Genomic DNA, 18576 nt, shown 5'->3' with positions numbered 1-18576 from the left:
CTCTCTCATCATTGATGTTTCTATCTCTATCCCTCTCCCTTCTTCTCTAAAATCAATAAAAATATATTTTAAAAAAATGGTTTCTGAAATGTGAAGAGTAGAAAACCATTTCCAAGTTAATTATTTTATAATTTAAAAAATATATTATTATTTGGCTCTACCCGCTGAGCCAAACCAGCTAGGGCTGATGTTTCTGTCTTTCTCTTCCTCTCTGAAATAAAAATAAAAAAAGGTGGGGGGAGAATCTGCAAGAATCCAGGGCACACCCTTTTCCTGATCAAAAATCACACCAGTCTTAGTTTTCTTTAAAAATTTTTATTTATTTATGGATTTTAGAGAGAGAGAGGAAGGGAGAGACAGACAGACATTATTTGTTGTCCCGCTTATTTATGCATTTATTGGTTGATTCTTGTATGTGCCCTGATGGGGAATCAATCCTGCAACTTGGGTGTATCAGGCCGATGCTCTAAACAACTGAGCTACCCAGCCAGAGCCAGTCTTAAAGTTTTTAAATTTTCTAGTAAGTAGTTGGCTACAAGTAGGAAAAATTCTCTTTGATTCTCCTAATAGTTTATCAAAGCTAATAGTCCTCAGTTCCTGTCTCCACTGTGACAATTTGGCCCTGGCCTGGTAGCTCAGTTGGTTAGAGGGTCGCCCCATATGCCAAGATTGCAGGTTCAATCCCCAGTCAGGACACATACAAGAATCAACTAATGAATGCATAAATAAGTGGAACAATACTCGGTGTTTCTTTCTCCCTCTCTTTTTCTTCCATTCACCCTTTCTCTCTCAAATCAATAATAATAATAGTAATAATAAAAAGAATAAAACAATTTGGAGTGACCAACGTTAAGATTTCTCCTAAGAGACAGTAATTGTCTCAGAGGTTTTTAGGGAGTATAAACAAATCTATAGAATTAAAGGCATTTTTATTTGTTGCTTAAAATGTGAAGCACACAGAAAACAATGGCTGGTATCCTGTTGATAGAAGAACTAAAGGAATGCTGCATTTTCAGCATTTTTCTTCATTTCCTGTAGAAGACAGCAACTGCAATTTTTATGTGACATTCTGCTAGCTTCCTGGAAGGGCTTACTGAAATAGCTTCTGTCAGCATATTTTTTCACTGTGGTGGATACTAGTGAAGGTGGAGGGTGTTTGAAACTTTTAAAGGAAATTATGCTGAGTGAAATACTTGGAATAGGAAGTTAATCAAATCTTTAAGCGCTTAACTTAAAAATACCTGTATTGAGTTACATCCAGATATCAGCAGGTCTCTAAAATTGTTGACTTCTTAACTCTGTAGTGATAACACCTATAAAATCTTTATTAAGATAAAAATTCATTTATATAAGTAACTGAAATAGGACTGTATGTAGAGCACTTACAGAATAGTTTCATCTGAAATACAGTAGCTCATACATACTTCCTTTTCATCCCAACTATTCAGATGAAATAAGGAGGAAGGATCTGTAAAGTGTAAAGCCAAGCACTAATTGTGAAACATAAGTTCTTAGTAATGCTGGCATAAACACAAGTTTTAATGTATTTTGATTTTCAGCTGATACAGCTGGTAAATGAGTTCTGTGCTGCATTTACTAGTCATTCATTAGGAGGCAAACTGCCCGGATATGCTTATAAAAAAGCCTGTTTCCAGTGAGTATTCCTATCTGATCAAATGTAAGAACTGCTGGATGAAATTAGTAGGCTCAAAGCAAACCTATTACTCCTTTAATTATGTGATGTTTGTAGGCATAAACACAATTGTGATTGAGTGCTGAGATAGAGACTGTGTTAACGGAGAGTCTTTAGCTAGTCAAAATATATTACTATTTGGGTTAAATATACTCATAGTTCAGCCTGGCCAGTGTGACTCAGTGGTTGAGCGTAAACTTATGAACCAGGAGGCACAGTTCAATTCCTAGTCAGGGCATATGCCCGGGTTGTGGGCTCAGTCCCCAGTATGGGGTGTGCAGGAGGTAGCTGATCAATGATTCTCGCTCATCATTGATGTTTCTCTCTCTCCCTCTCCTTTCCTCTCTGAAATCAATAAAAAATAAATAAAAACTTTAAAAAGTTACATTTAAAAAATACACACACACACACACACACATATACATAGCTCATTCTGTCCCTTTAACAATATTTTCATAGTTTGATCACTAATGTTCTGGCTCACCATCACTAGGTTTCCTGATCCTTGATGTATGAAAGTTTCTCTAGTTGTCTTTATAATATAGGTTTTGAACAAAGCATATTGGCCTGCCCTATGTTTGACTGTATATTGTCAGAAGCATAACATCAGAGCCAACCGTATCCTCCTATATAATAAAAGGCTAATATGCAAATCGACCGAACAGTGGAACGACTGGTCGCTATGACACGCACTAACCACCAGGGGGGCAGACGCTCAACGCAGGAGCTGCCCTGGTGGTCAGTGCGCTCCCACAGGGGCAGCTCTGCTCAGCCAGAAGCCAGGCTCAGCAGCAGCAGTGCTAAGGACCCCTCAGGATGTCCGACTTCTTAACTCTGTAGTGATAGCACCTATCAAGTCTTTACCAAGATACAAGATTCATTTATATAAGTAACTGAAATAGGACTATATGTAGAGCACTTACAGAATAGTTTCATCTGAAATACCTAAGCCAACAGCCGGACATCCCCCGAAGGGTCCCAGACTGTGAGGGGGCCTAGGCTGGGACCTCCCCCACCCCTCACCCCTCTGCATGAATGTCATGCACTGGGCCTCTAGTCTGTTTTAGAATAGGACATGTCAAGATACCATAGTCTCAGAGCTAGATAACTATAAAAGGACAGAAGTCCCTAAAATAGAGTATTTATGTGACCCACACTGTTCTAAGTGCTTGCTGTGTGTTGAATCACTTTCATGCAGCACCTGTCCTAGGCATTCCTTGCTCCTCAAGCATGGATTGATGCTTTCTCTTTTGTGTTTGCCATTTTGACAATCAAATCAAGTATAGTTTCAAAACAAGACAGGAAAGACAAAGCTTAAACCATTAAAAACTGATGAGCGTTTAACATAGATTTCTGAATCTAATATTGCTTAAGGCAGTGGTTCGCAAACTGCAGCTCGGCAAACCGCAGCTCTCGAGCCACATGCGGCTCTTTGGCCCCTTGAGTGTGGCTCTTCCACAAAATACCGGTTCTTCCACAAAATACCGACTTCTGCGCATGGGCCACAAAGTTTCAATCGCACTGTACGTGTGCACCCGCACGTGGTATTTTGTGGAAGAGCCACACTCAAGGGGCCAAAGAGCCGCATGTGGCTCGTGAGCCGCGGCTTGCTGACCACGGGCTTAAGGTAACAGTTTTTACCATATATTTTTGGTCTTAATATAGTCTCTTTCATACTAACCATTTTTTTTAATATATTTTATTGATTTTTTACAGAGAGGAAGGGAGAGGGGTAGAGAGTTTGAAACATCAATGAGAGAGAAACATTCAGCTGCCTCCAGTTAGGGCCATACTAACCATTTTTTGAAATAGGGGATTCATCTTACAGTTGTATACTCTTTTTCCAAAAACTTCATGATATTGATGAACATTTTAGAAGAAATTGAGGCAGTTGTAGTCCACCAAGCACAGTCAAGCCTCTCTTTTTCTCATGTTCTTTGAAGAAATTGCATTTTACAACATCTGCATATTCTCAGTCTGGCTCAGACCCTGGACCTCTGATATTTGAATATTTAGTGATTTCTTGAGAGGAAAGAGACACCCATACTGAGTTTTTCCTTGGGCACTTTTGCTAGCATTGAACTTTGCAGATTAACGTGCTCCCCCCCCCCCCTTCCCCTTCACCCTGCAGTCTTCTGCAAATAACTGGACTCTGAAACCTGGAAGTTTAATATTTTTTTGTTTCTTCCTGTCTTGTCTGAAATCGTGTATAACATGAGTGTGTCTCTATACCAATTGTTCTTCATATTTTGCCAGAGTTTAATGTTAAAGTTTTTCTTCTTGTTGGACTCCCAAGAAAAACTTCTGAAAACAGTGCTCTCTAATAGAACTGTACAGTGATGGAAATGTTCTGTATTCTGAGCCATCCAGTACAGCCATCATGTGGCTGTTGAGTACTTGTAATGTGACCAATGTGACTGAGGGACTAAATTTAAATTTATTAACAAAATTAAATACCTGCATGTAACCGCTGGCTGCCATATTGGACAGAGTAGCAAACCTCCCAGTATACAGCTCCCTTACAGAGCTTGAGTTATTTCATGCTTTGACTAATTTTCATGTTTACCTTTTGAAGTTGTAGTCTTCCTTCCTGCCCTACAGGTAAATTGCCAAATAAAAGTCATTCTTACAATTTAATCTCAAGTTCTGCAACCTGTAGAAGAATAAAGATTACTCTTTTTTTTTTTTACAAAAAACATTTAAAAAGATAAATTTGCAAGCTTTCATAAAACTGAGGAGAGTCATATATCATATACCAAATTATCTAGACTTTTAAAGAAATTCAGGCTATGGTGACATTTCACCTCTAAATACTCCACCATGCATCATTAGAAAATAAGGAAATCTTTTCCTAATCATGTTATCATTAAAGCCTCCTTATATAATAATCCCTCAATATCTAAAAATCAGTCCAAATTCAGATTTGTCTGATTGTCTTCAAATGTTACTGGTTTGTCTAAATCAGGATCCAAGCAAGATCTGCATGTTGCTTTCAATTGTGTCTCTTAAGATTCTTTTAAAAAGCATTTTTTACAGAGTTTCAGATTTACAGAAAAGTTAGAATGGTATAAAGAATTCCCATATACATCCTTTACCCAGATTCTTTAGTTCTTAACATTTTTTTTTTACTACATGTGATTTATCCTCTTTTGTCTCTATACATAAAAACTATTTAACTAAATTGCTTGAAAGTACTTTGTAGATGTGATACCTCTTTACCATTACATACTCTATTGTATATTTAGTAAGAATAACAAAATGGTCTTATAGAGACACTAAGATGATCAAACAGAGGCAATTGACTTGGACAGAATACTGTTATCTAATCTCAGGCTTAATTCAGATTTCATCATTTGTTCTGATAATATTCTCTCTCTCTATTTGGGAGAGAGAGAGAGAGAGAGAGAAACATTGATTTGTTTTCCACTTATTTATGCATTCATTAGTTGATTCTTGTATGTGCCCTGACTGGGGATAGAGCCCCCAATCTTGGTGTATCTGAGCTATCTGGCCAGGGCTGGAAATGTTCTTGTGTGTAAGAAGATTCTGACCTCAATGACCTGAGTTAGGCATATTAAATAGCATAGATGGAAGAGGTTTTCATGCTTTTGGTTACATTTTTTAAAAATATACTTTTATTGATTTCAGAGAGGAAGGGAGAGGAATAGAGAGATAGAAACATCAATGATGAGAATCATTGATCAGCTGCCTCCTGCACGCCCCCACTGGGGTTCAAGCCCGCAACCCAGGCATGTGCCCTTGACTGGAATCGCACCTAGGACCCTTCAGTCCGCATGCCAACGCTCTATCCACTGAGCCAAACCAGCTAGGGTGGTTTTCATTCTTTAGGCAAGTTCTTTTACTTGAGCTTAGAGCTTAGTTGCATAAATTGACCTGGAATTGTGGTCCATGGGCAGATTAGGAAACGCTGGGAAAGTTTGGTTTTGGAAAGGTTTGGTAGAGCTTAAAGCTTAGTTGCATAAATTGACCTGGAATTGTGGTCCATGGGCAGATTAGGAAACACTGGGAAAGTTTAGTTTTGGAAAGGTTTGGTATAGAATGTTAGAGAGAGAGAGAGAGAGAGAGAGAGAGAGAGAGACTGACTGAGACTGACTGTGTCTTTGAACCAGGTGGTTTCAAGTCTTCTGCACATTGAGGAGAGAAATGTGTGCCTGCTTTTCATTGTACCTTCTATTTCTCTTTAGGGTAAAGAGAATTTTTGATGATACTGACCATATACCATCTGTTTGTATTAGCTATCCCAGATTGCTCACTCAGCGAACTGTTAACATGTTGGTCAGGTTTGTTAGAAAGCTTTAGCAATATTGTTGTGTCCATGATGCCCCTAAAAATAGGAATTAAAATAGCGTTACTTAGAATTACATGATTCCATGTTACATGGTATTGAAGATTCTAGTCTCTACCTACTTTAGTTAGGCAAATTAAAGAGCAGAATTGGAAGTTTTTAAGTGTAATTCCTTTTGTCAAAAGGAAAAAAGGGCATTTCAATATCTGAGTAAGTTAAGCACTCAAGAGACCACTTATCTTTTATCAGTAGTCAAAAGAAATTCACACCCAGAGTTTCAGCCAACGTTTAGGACAGCTGAATTAAGCAGATAATAACATGAAAATACAAAAAATTCTAACCTTGAGATGTGTTGTTTGTACTAATGGTATCTATTGAGCCTTTACTATGTGTCAGGCATTGTTCTAAGCACTTCATATTAAATCCTCACAGCCGTGGGATAGCTACTATTCAGATGTTTCAGATGAGGAAATATATACAGAGATAACTGATTTGCCTATGCCCTATTTAAGTGGCAAAACTGGGATCTAACCTAGACGTTTTAGCTCTGATGCAATCCACAGAACCAGTTAATTCTGTATGGCGCTTGCATTTTATAATCAAAGTTATACATTTAGATGGTAATTGTCTTCTTGAATGAAGAACCTTCTTTGTTGTCCAAATTACGGGGAATCTGAAATGATATTTCTCACTAACAACTAAGACTGCAGTTAGTGTCTTACTTTTATCCCCAGGCATGTTCATCTAAATTGGGGGGAGGGAAAGAGGGAAAAGGAAATACTTCCATATCATTTATAACCTGTAACTCTTAGGGCACTTTAGAGTTTTGGGTTGATTGATTAACAATAAATCTGTTACTTGCTTTTTGGAATCTAAACTCGGAATAAGTGTTCAGTTCTAAAGTTGTGCCACTTGTAGGCCAGTGTCAAAATCTAGTCTGGAAACCAAATGAGTTACAATGTTTGGGTGGTTTTCTTTAACAAAGGAGGAATTGATAAATTGTATACTTTCGTGCATGTCCCATTAGTGTTTTTGTTTGTTTTTAAGGGAGGATGGAAATATGCATAGGTTACCTAATGGATGGAAAAGTATCTAATTGCTGGGAGGGGGAGGTACTACTAGAAACATGGAATGGGTGACTTTTCATAGTATATACCCTTTTGAACAGTTTGAATAATTTGCTGTATACATGTAATAACTATTAAAAATAAGTAATCACTTTTTTAACCTAAATTTATTGACTTCATATTCTTCTTATTTTGTACCAGCAAAATAAAAGTTCTTTTGAAGTTAAAAACTGTTTTTATCATAGAAACTTCCAAGCACATCTCAAAATAGAGTATCTCGAAGATCAGCAAGAGCAACATTTTGCCAATTGAGAAATAAAATGTGGCCGTATTTGGATGTCATTATTGTATTCTCTGAAAATAGCTGCAGGTTCAGAAACTCTTATAAATCCTCTGAATTTATTTGTGGTTTGACCCAGAGTCTGTAATTCAGGGCACTATTTTACTTGTTCTGAAACACTAGGGCTTCAGCTGTGACAATTGAAGCTCAAAATTGCCTTAGGTAGTGACAAAAACACAGAATTCTTATTTTACAGAGTAGTTTAGAATATAACATGTTGCTTTTACATATGTATTTATAGGAGGTTTATGAATGACTGGAATGTTTTCTCCAGTTATTGAGAAGGAAACTATTGAGGGTGCTCTACTTAGAAAATTAGATGTATACACCTCTCCTAAAATGAGACAGACACCCACACAGTCCCTTTGTATGTATCGGGATATTACTTAATGGTTTATCTTCCTCCATTAGTTTTTTAAACTAAAGGTCACTAAAGCTAGACTCAAGAAAAAAAATGAAAATTAATAACTCATAAAGTTTTATTGTAACCAAAGTCATTATAAGTTATATATCTCACAGCTTGTATACTTGCCATGATGGCAGCATATACTTGAGCTTGTAAAGCTAGTTAATCTTCTACTTTGTTACCATGCTTGTAATTAATAGTTAGACAATTGCTTGACTCCTTGCCCTGGTTTCAGATTGGTTGTACCTGCAGTCACTGAAGTATAGGAGGGGAGTGAAAGTAAAATGCAGTCTCTTAGTCTTAGGTTGTATCTTATTCAGATCCCAGTCTGGTTATAATTAAGCATTATAGCAGAAGAATTTGACAAAAGAATTTAGATGGAATACAGTTAATTTGGCTTAGCCAATCCAGAGAGCGTAGTGACAGCGGTGGTCTCTGGGAAGGGAAATTGGTATCTGGGGGGCAATGGAAGAAGAAAAACTTGATTTTTCCCCCCTGTGATTTTTTTTGTTTTGTTTGTATTTTGTTCCCTGTGAATTATCTATTGGGGGTGGGGAGTGGGGGAGAGACTAGTCTGGCTAAGGCTAATAAAGTCTTCAGGCCGCCTTTTAGTGGGACTTAATCTGTTCTAATACTTTTAGACACCCTGAGTATTAATGACCCACTCTGGTAGAGCTCTCCTTCTAATAGGTGCCTTTTGTTTTTATACGCTTAATTGGATTTTAAAGACCTACCATCCTTAGATCCTCTATATTTGTTTAGCAAATACTTGAATATCTTCTGAGTACACACAGCAGATCTGATTCCATTATTTTCCTTGTTAAAATCCTTAAGTAGCTTCCTTTGCCTAAAAAATAAATTCAGGGTTCTTAGTGGGGTACAGTTAGCTTATCAGTCTGGCCCTTGCTTATCTTTATAGCCTTAACTTATTACCATGTTCATAGTCTATACTCCCAGTGTTACAGAAGTATTTGTAGTTCCCATAGCAGACCATACTTTCACATCGCTAGGTTTTAGCATATGTTCTTCTGCCCAGTGTTCTCCCTTAAACACATTCCCTTAGCGGTGGGTCTTTGACAAGGTCCCTCTTACACTTGTTTTGGCACTTTTTGCAAAATACTGTAACTTTGTTTACTTGTCTGTCTGCTTTTGTTAATCTAAGTTCCCTTAGATCGAAAACTGTAAAATTTTAAATTTCATTCTTTTCATTCTGTGACTTAATTTTCAGATTTTGAAGTTTAATGTAAGTGAACAAGTAATTACTAACTGTTAAAGGGAGAAAGAGAGGACAGTTCAAAGATCTTAAACTGAGAAACATTGATGACTGCAAAGTTCTTGAACCATAAAGGCTAGCCAGATATAATTCTTTCCTTAACTGTTTATTCTGCCTCTTAGTTATAACCACAAGGTTATACATCTCTAGTTATAACTAAGGTTATAGCAAAACAATCGAATGCCGTATTTGTTGGAAGGACAGATGGTCGGTCCATTATTTGGCTATCCATTGCCTCACTTGAATAGTGTAATGGATTTTCACTGTTGACTTAAAGCATTACTGTTAAATGAGGATTTGTAGTGACGATAATACAATAATATCAAGTCTGTCTAATTCACTTTGTAACATGGTTTATTAATGTTTGTTTGTTTCTCCTCTAGCTCCAGAACCTGGGTATAAACCCAGCAAACATTGGCTTTAGTACCCTGACTATGGAGTCAGACAAATTCATCTGCATTAGAGAGAAAGTAGGAGAGCAAGCTCAAGTGGTAATCATTGATATGAATGACCCAAGTAATCCAATTCGAAGACCAATTTCAGCAGACAGCGCCATCATGAATCCAGCTAGCAAAGTAATTGCATTGAAAGGTATAAAAGATTGTGGGTTTCTTTTTCTTAAAACTCTTCCTATGTATAATTTATTCAAATACAATAATTAGGAGCTCTTTTAGTATTTTTATTTGGTTAAATAAAGCTACAAAGTTAAAGCTTTTACTGAATTTGATTTTAACTATTGTCATGGCTTTTACTTGGCATGTTTCTATAAAATGTCTTTCTGTTCAGCATAGATCTTGGAAAAAAATAAATAAATTTAAAATTTATGCCTACAGTGTGATAAGACTGCTTTAAAAAGAATAACACCACATATTTTGCTAATATTAGCACTTAAGCATTGCAGAACTTTGTTATGATTATAAATTTGCTGTTCTTGCTGTGCCCTTTTTATACTTGTACTTAAGTTATCGAGTTTTAAAAATGGCTTGAATTTACAAGTGTGTCTATATATAGGTGGGTATTAAAGCTTTGAAATCACGGGTGTTAGAGTTTATTCAGACTAACTTTTTAGTTGTCATCACAGGGAACAGAACAATCTGTTAGTCTAAATAGAGTTTAAAGAATCTCGTATGGGTTGGGAGCCTATATTAATTTTTTTCCTTTGAGTTATCAAGTGAGAATGTAATTGACTCTTTTAAAACAGAAGTTTCTGAGAGGACTTGGTGACAAACTGGATGACTGAAAAAGGCATTTAACTGCTTATTCTTTGCTTGTTTTTCTTCTTGGTATAGTAGGAAGAGTTCCAGTTTCTAGTAATATTATACCAGGTATTTTATGTCTTTGGAGCATATATGTAACTTTTATAAAGATTACTTCAATCTTATGGCATAAATACAATTATCTTTATATAAGGAAACAGACCTTGCTCAAAATCACATAGCTGTCACCCCAATAAATGCAATTAAAAATTTAAAAATCACATAGCTAATGATTGGAGACCTAAGTCTATAGATAGAGCCATTCAGTGCTAAATAGTGTGTTACCTAAATGGTGTACAAGCACTGCTTCCAACCCCATCTCTAGCAGGCTGACTTTGGATAAGACATAGAAATATGCAGGAAGTCTACTTTTTATTCATTTGTAAAGTGAGAGGATTGGGTTGGGTAGTTTTCCAGTTCTTTTTAGCTCAGGATCCTAGTAATTTCTGGATGAGTTGTTAAAAGTGCTGAAGTTTTTAAACAGACTTCTTTTTACATGATTTAAACTTCATATTTAGTAGTAGTACTTGTTGGAGATTAAATGAGGGGAGGGAGAGGGCCGAGCATATTCAAACAGATGTCACCATTCCATGTCTAAGATTAGAGTTGATCTCACCCCACGGAAAGATTATCTATCCAGCTTTCACCTAGGCTCCATGTTTTTCAATAGTGAGCTTTTTGCTTCTATTAAACAATACATATTATACTTTAATATATTAATTTCCCTTCAGCCTCCTTAAAGAATTTAAATTCAACTGCTTAATAGCTCTCACACTTTTATTAAAAGGCCGTCATTTAAATTTTCTCAACATTCTTTTCTATTTTTAATGTTGTTGTTATCTTATCACATTTCTTAATGCTTTCTTATGTGTGCAGATGGTGAGTTATCTTAAATTAGATTGTATTAGTTATTGTCCTGTCTTATAAAAAGAATAAGTTGAAAATATTTCCAGAGCGTTGTACAATAATAGCATTATAGATTTGTGCCCATATGTGTACACTATAGAGTTAAACTGTCATCCCTTTCCCTTCTCCCCAAATCTCTTATATAACATCTACTGTACTCCAACCGCTTTTATGTAAAAAAAAGAATAAAAGTCTAACTAGGGGTTGGGGAAGGCAGCAAAGGAAAGTAATTTCCAAATACAGCAGGTCCTTGAATAACGTCATTTGGTTGTAAGATTGATGAGATGCCATAGGAATTTATCTCAAAATCAGTTAGCCTGTGGTAAAATTGGTTTCCTTATTTGCTGTTTTCCTTAAAGTCACAGAACCTATTGAGGCCTTACGGTACTTACTTTTGAAGCCAGTTTTAAATCTTGGTTTCTTTTTATAAACAGGACTATAACTCTCACAATTGTTCAAGTCTGGTTGTGTTTTATATATTGTGTTTTATGGAAGAAGTTCTTACACATGTGGTAAGAAGGGTCATGGTACAAAGCCATATGTTTTGTGTCCTGTCCCATCTCCTCTTCCCCCTACCCCCATACTCCCATAATTTTTGTTCTTTAGGATCCAGATTCTCTGTGGCTCAGGAATGGAGTTTTCCTTAGTCTCTAAGGACTAGTCTAGATTAGATAGCCTAGTGATATCTGTGGGCTTTGACCTCTATTAATTTAAACCAAATCACTTTTTGGATCGTGATGGAATTCAAATTATAAATACCAGTCTTTGCATCTGATTCAGTGACCGCTTAACACACTCAAATTTCATTCTTTTACTAAATGTTTGCTGTCTTCATTGGATGGAGCTTGAACTTTGTTCCTATCTGCAGTATATTAACAGCATCTGAAACTGTCCTCCTTTGTCTCCCTCTCCTTTCCTCTAGCATCTCTACTACCTTTTCCTTTGTATCTTACACCAATTAAATGTAGCATGCATTTCCCTTATGTTCTCGTGGTGCAAGGCAGAGTTGAAGTGGGTCCTCTTTCAAAAAGCAGTTTCCACAAGATTTAGTTGAATAGGGGATGACTGCCTTTTAAAAAGTAGTCATTTTTTTCCATGTGTTTGTATCAGATTTGCTTTGTTCTTTGTACCTACAACTAACGTAGTTAATGTGTAAACATTCTTAATTATAAATAATAAGATTTCAACCTTGTTTTCCACCATTGTTAAGCAAGCTGTTCTTTAGACTCATTTTTAGTTGGGGTTTAGAATTCTATAGAATTTTATGCTATCTGTTTAAAATGTCTTTAATAGAGGTAATATAGTTTTCGCTTCAAATGTAGATGGTTTGCTCAGCTATCTTTTCAATGGTTGCTGCTCTATCAACTTGACTTCTGTAGTTGGTTACTGAATAGTCTCCTGACAGAACCATTTGTTTGGAAGTTATAGATCTTGTCACAGAGCTAGTCTAGCTAGATATTAATTTATCCTGAGTGTGGCTTTCTTTAGTGATTCATAATGCTTAATTTTTGTTTCAGCTGGGAAAACTCTTCAGATATTTAACATTGAAATGAAAAGTAAAATGAAGGCCCATACCATGACTGATGATGTCACCTTTTGGAAATGGATCTCTTTGAATACGGTTGCTCTTGTTACGGATAATGCAGTTTACCATTGGAGTATGGAAGGAGAGTCTCAGCCAGTGAAAATGTTTGATCGCCATTCTAGCCTTGCAGGTTGCCAGATTATCAATTATCGTACAGATGCAAAGCAAAAGTGGTTACTTCTGACTGGCATATCTGCACAGGTAACACTTTTTTTCTAGTGTTTAATAAAGAAAGGTCTAGAGAACTAATATGCCCAGAATGCAGTTTATTTTGAAATTAGGTCTTCTATGCTCAGTTATGTAATATCTGACTTATTTGGAAGACCTTTTTTCTTTTTTAAGAAATAGAGAGAGCTGGCTTAATGCCTTTATACTGACATAATTTCAGAGTATGTACTCCTTCCAAGTGTTTTTAGGTCTTACTTGCAGGTTAAGTGGACATACTGAGTTCCTGTATGAATGATTTGGAATTTATTATGGACATTTACTGCAGAATGAGTACTCCTACACATATATTTTTTTAAGATAGCATAAATAGATGGTCATATATGGTCCACATTTTAAACATTCATGTTAAGCTTTAATAAGGTAATCTTTGGAGCTAAATTTTAAGTGAAAAGGTATCAAATCTACATTGAGAGACTAAAAAAGAATTGTAAATCCTTTTAAAGGTGATAAAGCAATTCTAATTATTTTCACTAGTTGATGAATCTGGGTTATTGGTTCATTGGGTCCCCAAACTTTATTCTCTTTGATCTGTTGTAGCAAAATCGTGTGGTGGGAGCTATGCAGTTGTATTCTGTAGATAGGAAAGTGTCTCAGCCCATTGAAGGACATGCAGCTAGCTTCGCACAATTTAAGATGGAAGGAAATGCAGAAGAATCAACGTTATTTTGTTTTGCAGTACGGGGTCAAGCTGGAGGGAAGGTAAGTTCTGGCTTTGGAAATTATTTTAGAATTTCTTTGTCTTTATGCTACTAATTAGTCATCTAATTTCAAAATAGTCTTCTTCCTTGTTAATTTGCTGCTAACATTCAGATTTGTGATGACTGTTTAAATTCTGCTTCTAGTGATACTTGTCTAAAATAAATAATGTTCTTTAACAGCTTTTTTGTATCAGCTGTAGGACTTTTATTTTGATTGCCTTTATCAAGGCCTTCTATGTTTTTCAGCCTACTGTGCATAAGATTCATTAGGGTTGCTAACGTATACATTTGAGCACCTTATATCTAAGGAGTCTGATTCAATAGAGGGAGCTTATACTCTGCATTTTAAATATTCTACGTGACTAGGTAGAATGTGGCCTACAATTTGAGTAACACTGCCCTAAGTCAGAGCTTGTTAATCTTGGCTCTACATTGGAATCACCTGGACAAATTGAAGTACTTTGTTATGATTCTTAGTTGCAGACAGTAGAAACAGATCTGGTTGATTCGAGCATAGAAAATTTACTGAAAGGATTATGGATAGTTTACAATAGCTTGGAATGTTTAGGACCAAGCTTGGAAGATGAGGAATCAGGGAAAATGGGCAGTCGCCAGAGCTGCAGCCAAAAGCCCTGCCACAGAACCCTGAGAACTCGGCTGCTACTCTAACTGCAGTGTTGGATGACACAGCACTGCAGCCCTCACTGCCAGACTAGACTCCCTAAAGTCTTCATATTTTTCCATGGTAACTATTTGAAAACATTAAGATAGCGATTGCTTAAATTATGATAATCAAACATTTTAAACCAAAATGTTTTCATCCAGGTTTTGAGGTCTATGTGATTAGCGTGACCGCTCACTCAGCTTATGCGCATACTTTCCTTCTGTGTTAGAGTAGATGTACAGGCTGAAAAGAATTTAACAGTTAGGTCTCTATTTGGGGACCCAAATGTTAAGTTATAATAGAAAACCATGAGAAAGCACCTTTGTGGGTTATGTATTACCATTTTATGCCATTAATTTAAGATAGATTGTGGTGTGATTGTTTCAGCTATTCAACTGACTTTAAAGTTTTTATCTTGAAATAATACACATTCATAGGAAACTGTAAATACAGTACAAGTGTTCTTTACCTAGTTTCCCTCAACAGTTATGTCTTACATGCTATACATATAGTATATAAAGAAACAATAAATTAACATTAGTATAATTTTATAATTCTGTGTCACAAGATACATACTATTCTGTTACCTCAAGGATTTCCCTCATGCTACTTCTTTATAGGTACTCCCACTCCCTTACCATCTTTAACCCTTGACAACCATTAAATTGCTTTACATTTCTATAATTTTGTCACTCAAGATACTGTATAAATAGAATCATATAGTATGTGACCTTTTGAGATTGGCTTTCCACCCCACTCAGCATAATGTCCATGAGAGTTCTTTTTATTACTATTAACCTACCATGGAAATATTAATGGTGAATATTAAACCTATTGGAGGACATTTTGATTGTTTCCATTTTAGAGCAACAAATAAAGCTACTATGATAACTACTGAAGGATCTGAGTTTCTATAAGGTTTATTTTCTTTTGAACAGTTACATATCATTGAAGTTGGCACCCCACCTACAGGGAACCAGCCCTTCCCAAAGAAGGCTGTGGATGTTTTCTTTCCTCCAGAAGCACAAAATGACTTTCCTGTTGCAATGCAGGTATTTTAAACAAAGCAAAGGGACCTTTGAAATCTCTCCTCTTAACAAAATTAATTCAAAAACTATTATTAATCAGTCAATATGATTTAAGTGGAGCTTAAAAGAGTAACTTTTATTTTAAAATAAAGTTTATTAGAGAAACTTGATAAAGTAATACTCTAATATGTAAACTGGGTTATCTTAAATCATTCAAAATTGTTTTCTTTTTTTTTATCTTAGACATCTTATTCATATTCTTTTGTTTTATGTAAGACCCTTATTTGTGCCATATTTAAATGTTCTGTAAGAATGAGGAAACCATTAATATTAGCTTTTAATTTGTAATGTAAATCTCTTGTCAGAGTTCTAGAATTTCACCATCTCTAAAATGGAATTGGTCTAAATTTTCTGTTTGTGGATTCATTATTTTACTTAAGTGTTGATTTTCTTTATACAGATCAGTGAAAAGCATGATGTAGTATTCTTGATTACTAAGTATGGTTATATCCACCTGTATGACCTTGAGACCGGTACGTGCATCTACATGAATAGAATCAGTGGAGAAACAATCTTTGTTACTGCACCGCATGAAGCCACAGCTGGAATAATTGGAGTAAACAGAAAGGGACAAGTAAGGAAACCTTGAGACTTAAATTAAGCTACAAAATAATACTTATTGCTGTTAACATTTTTTTAAGTAAATGGTAACTTTAGATGTCCGAAAATAATATATACCTAAAAATACGAAGCATAGGATACAAAGTCTCTCTCTTTAATCCTGTCTCAAAGAGAAAAACTGGCATATAGCCTCCTAGGATTGTGTCTTTATTGTCAAAAGAAGTGACTCTTTTTCAAAGAAACTATTAGGGCCACATTTGACAGACTGTATACTTTTTATAGGAGTTTTCTTTCTATGACTTCTAAGATAAATCATTAACTACAAGGAAAAGAATTTTTCCTACATCACTATTCCTAACTATTACTAAATATTTAATGTGGGAAGGTGATATGTTACAATAGCTATTATGGGGTACCTGGCAAGTTATCCAGTTAGATGGGGAAAATATTAGCTGATCTGAGTCTGTCATGATTGGCAAACCTTTTCATACCATTAACAAGTGGTCCCTTTTCTGTATTTTTTTTTAGTATTTTAATGTAATTAAAATATTCTACCCCAGGAGTATCCTATTCTCTAAAAAATTATTAGAACTTCGAAAGCAATACTATTATTGGTTTTGACTTAGTTTTCCTCCAAATTAGTATTTTTCCCAGGTAGTAAGCAGAGGAAGTTAATTAATAGGTTTTTTTCTCCTTTGTTCTGTTAATTTCCAAGAAATGGGGTGTATATGAAGAGGCAAATACTCTGTCCCTACTTGTCCATCCCCTACCTCAACTCTACAACTGCTTTATGTCCCTACAACTTATGTAGCCCTCCTCATAGCACTTACCACAATGAATTACAATTGCTTGCTTAACTGTGTTAGTCACTGTTCTTCATTAGGAAAGGGGCTTTTCTTTGTTTAATCGTATTTCTACACCAGTCCTTGTCTGGCACAAAAGTGACTTTAAAAATTCAGTAGCTTTCATTTATTCAGTTGCATGTGTGTCTCCTGGAAAATATCAAGAATGACTTGCCTTTTGGTGAACTAGGTTAATGACAATTTAATAATCATGAAGTTGATAAGCCAGAGATCTTTTTCTTTCCACTGCTGTGCTGATGTTTTTAAGATAATGCTTAAACTAAAGTATCTTGAATAATTTTACTAATATATTTGATATTTATAACTTTGATTCTGGGAACTTAATTGTTTCTCTCCCCTTCCCCTACAATTTTCTGTCCCAATCTAACAACAACAACAAAGTATAATTTTGATTCATCCACACCAGATGGCTAGTGTTGTGTTGGCTGTTGTCTTTTTTTTATTTGACAATCTAAGGGAAAGAGGTTGGTGCCCCTTACTAAATAGTCAGGCATTGCATGTTTAAAAAATTCTTGTGGCACACCAGTTGAAAATCACTGCCCTAAAGGAATGAGTGTGTGATTTCTATTGGTTGAAAATCAAAAGCCATCAAGATGACATTATTACCTTTATTAAGCACCTGTTGTATACCTTGTATTATACAGTAGGATTTAGGGATTCTTTCCCCTCACTGAATATATAATCTGGCCTGTGGGAATGTAAATGTAGTTAAAGAAAATTACTGAAAAATCCTTATTAAAAAAATCCTACAGTTAAAAGGAATATACCTTAAACTTCTTCCAGGCAAGCTTTAGATTTTGTAGCTTCTTCAGTCACGTTCTGTAGGTTTTCAAGATTGCGTTCCTCAGGAATCTACAAATCATAGTGAATTGTTTTACAGAGCTCATTTAAATGGATGGTAGCAAAGCAATTAGAGGTCGGACAGTAAGAAATAGGGAGCTATTTATATTACAGAATGGCCATATTTTAGGCACCCCAGTTTTCTCATTTATGGCCTCTTTTTTTTCTTTTTATTTAATTTTTATATTTTTATGACACACAAAAAGGCAGCTGTCACAATTTTAATACCTTTGTGACTCAGTAGTAATTAGCTCTAAGCAGATTAGTATCACTGATATCCAAATGAACACATTGCAACTATTCATTAATCTTTAAATTGCAGGTTCTATCAGTATGTGTGGAAGAAGAAAACATAATTCCTTATATCACCAATGTCCTACAAAATCCTGATTTGGCTCTGAGAATGGCTGTACGTAACAACTTAGCTGGTGCTGAAGAACTCTTTGCCCGGAAATTTAATGCTCTTTTTGCCCAGGGAAATTACTCAGAGGCAGCAAAGGTGGCTGCTAATGCACCCAAGGTAAATAGCCATGAAAATGAAGTTGCCATGATTGGATTAATGTTCATATGCTTTATTTCTACTACTGTTAGAAATGGAGCCAGCTCTCCACGGAGAAACTAGTCTTCTCTAGGTTGCATTCTTTCTGTGGTAGATTGAGTTCCTTGTTGGTGCCTTTACATTTGGTTAATTATTTTTCTGTTCTCTAGTTTTGGTTAGCTTTTTAAAACTAAGAATGTTAGAAAGATAAGTAGATCTAGCAATCTATGATTTATGTAGATGTAATGTTTAGTTACTTAGTTG

The 18576-nt window shown here is 35.6% G+C and overlaps 1 protein-coding gene across 4 annotated transcripts in view; it reads left to right on the top strand.

Annotated features, from left to right (window-relative positions):
- Positions 1-18576, top strand: part of CLTC (clathrin, heavy chain (Hc)) — a 61119-nt gene that overhangs the window by 8617 nt on the left and 33926 nt on the right. For 2 of the 4 annotated variants that reach the window (XM_005858575.2, XM_005858577.2), the window contains exons 2-8: positions 9469-9676; positions 11218-11220; positions 12765-13033; positions 13598-13759; positions 15361-15474; positions 15911-16084; positions 18097-18294. In XM_005858575.2, the coding sequence (XP_005858637.1) occupies positions 9469-9676; positions 11218-11220; positions 12765-13033; positions 13598-13759; positions 15361-15474; positions 15911-16084; positions 18097-18294 (1128 nt within the window). The remainder of the gene's footprint in view (positions 1-9468; positions 9677-11217; positions 11221-12764; positions 13034-13597; positions 13760-15360; positions 15475-15910; positions 16085-18096; positions 18295-18576) is intronic. The other 2 variants (XM_005858578.2, XM_005858576.2) reach the window with 1 other exon arrangement.

Source organism: Myotis brandtii, unplaced genomic scaffold (assembly GCF_000412655.1).
Source record: "Myotis brandtii unplaced genomic scaffold, ASM41265v1 scaffold120, whole genome shotgun sequence".
In the NCBI taxonomy this organism is placed as follows: domain Eukaryota; kingdom Metazoa; phylum Chordata; class Mammalia; order Chiroptera; family Vespertilionidae; genus Myotis; species Myotis brandtii.
The sequence above is the reverse complement of the archived record's forward strand: the minus strand, read 5'-3'. Positions and strand labels throughout refer to the sequence as shown.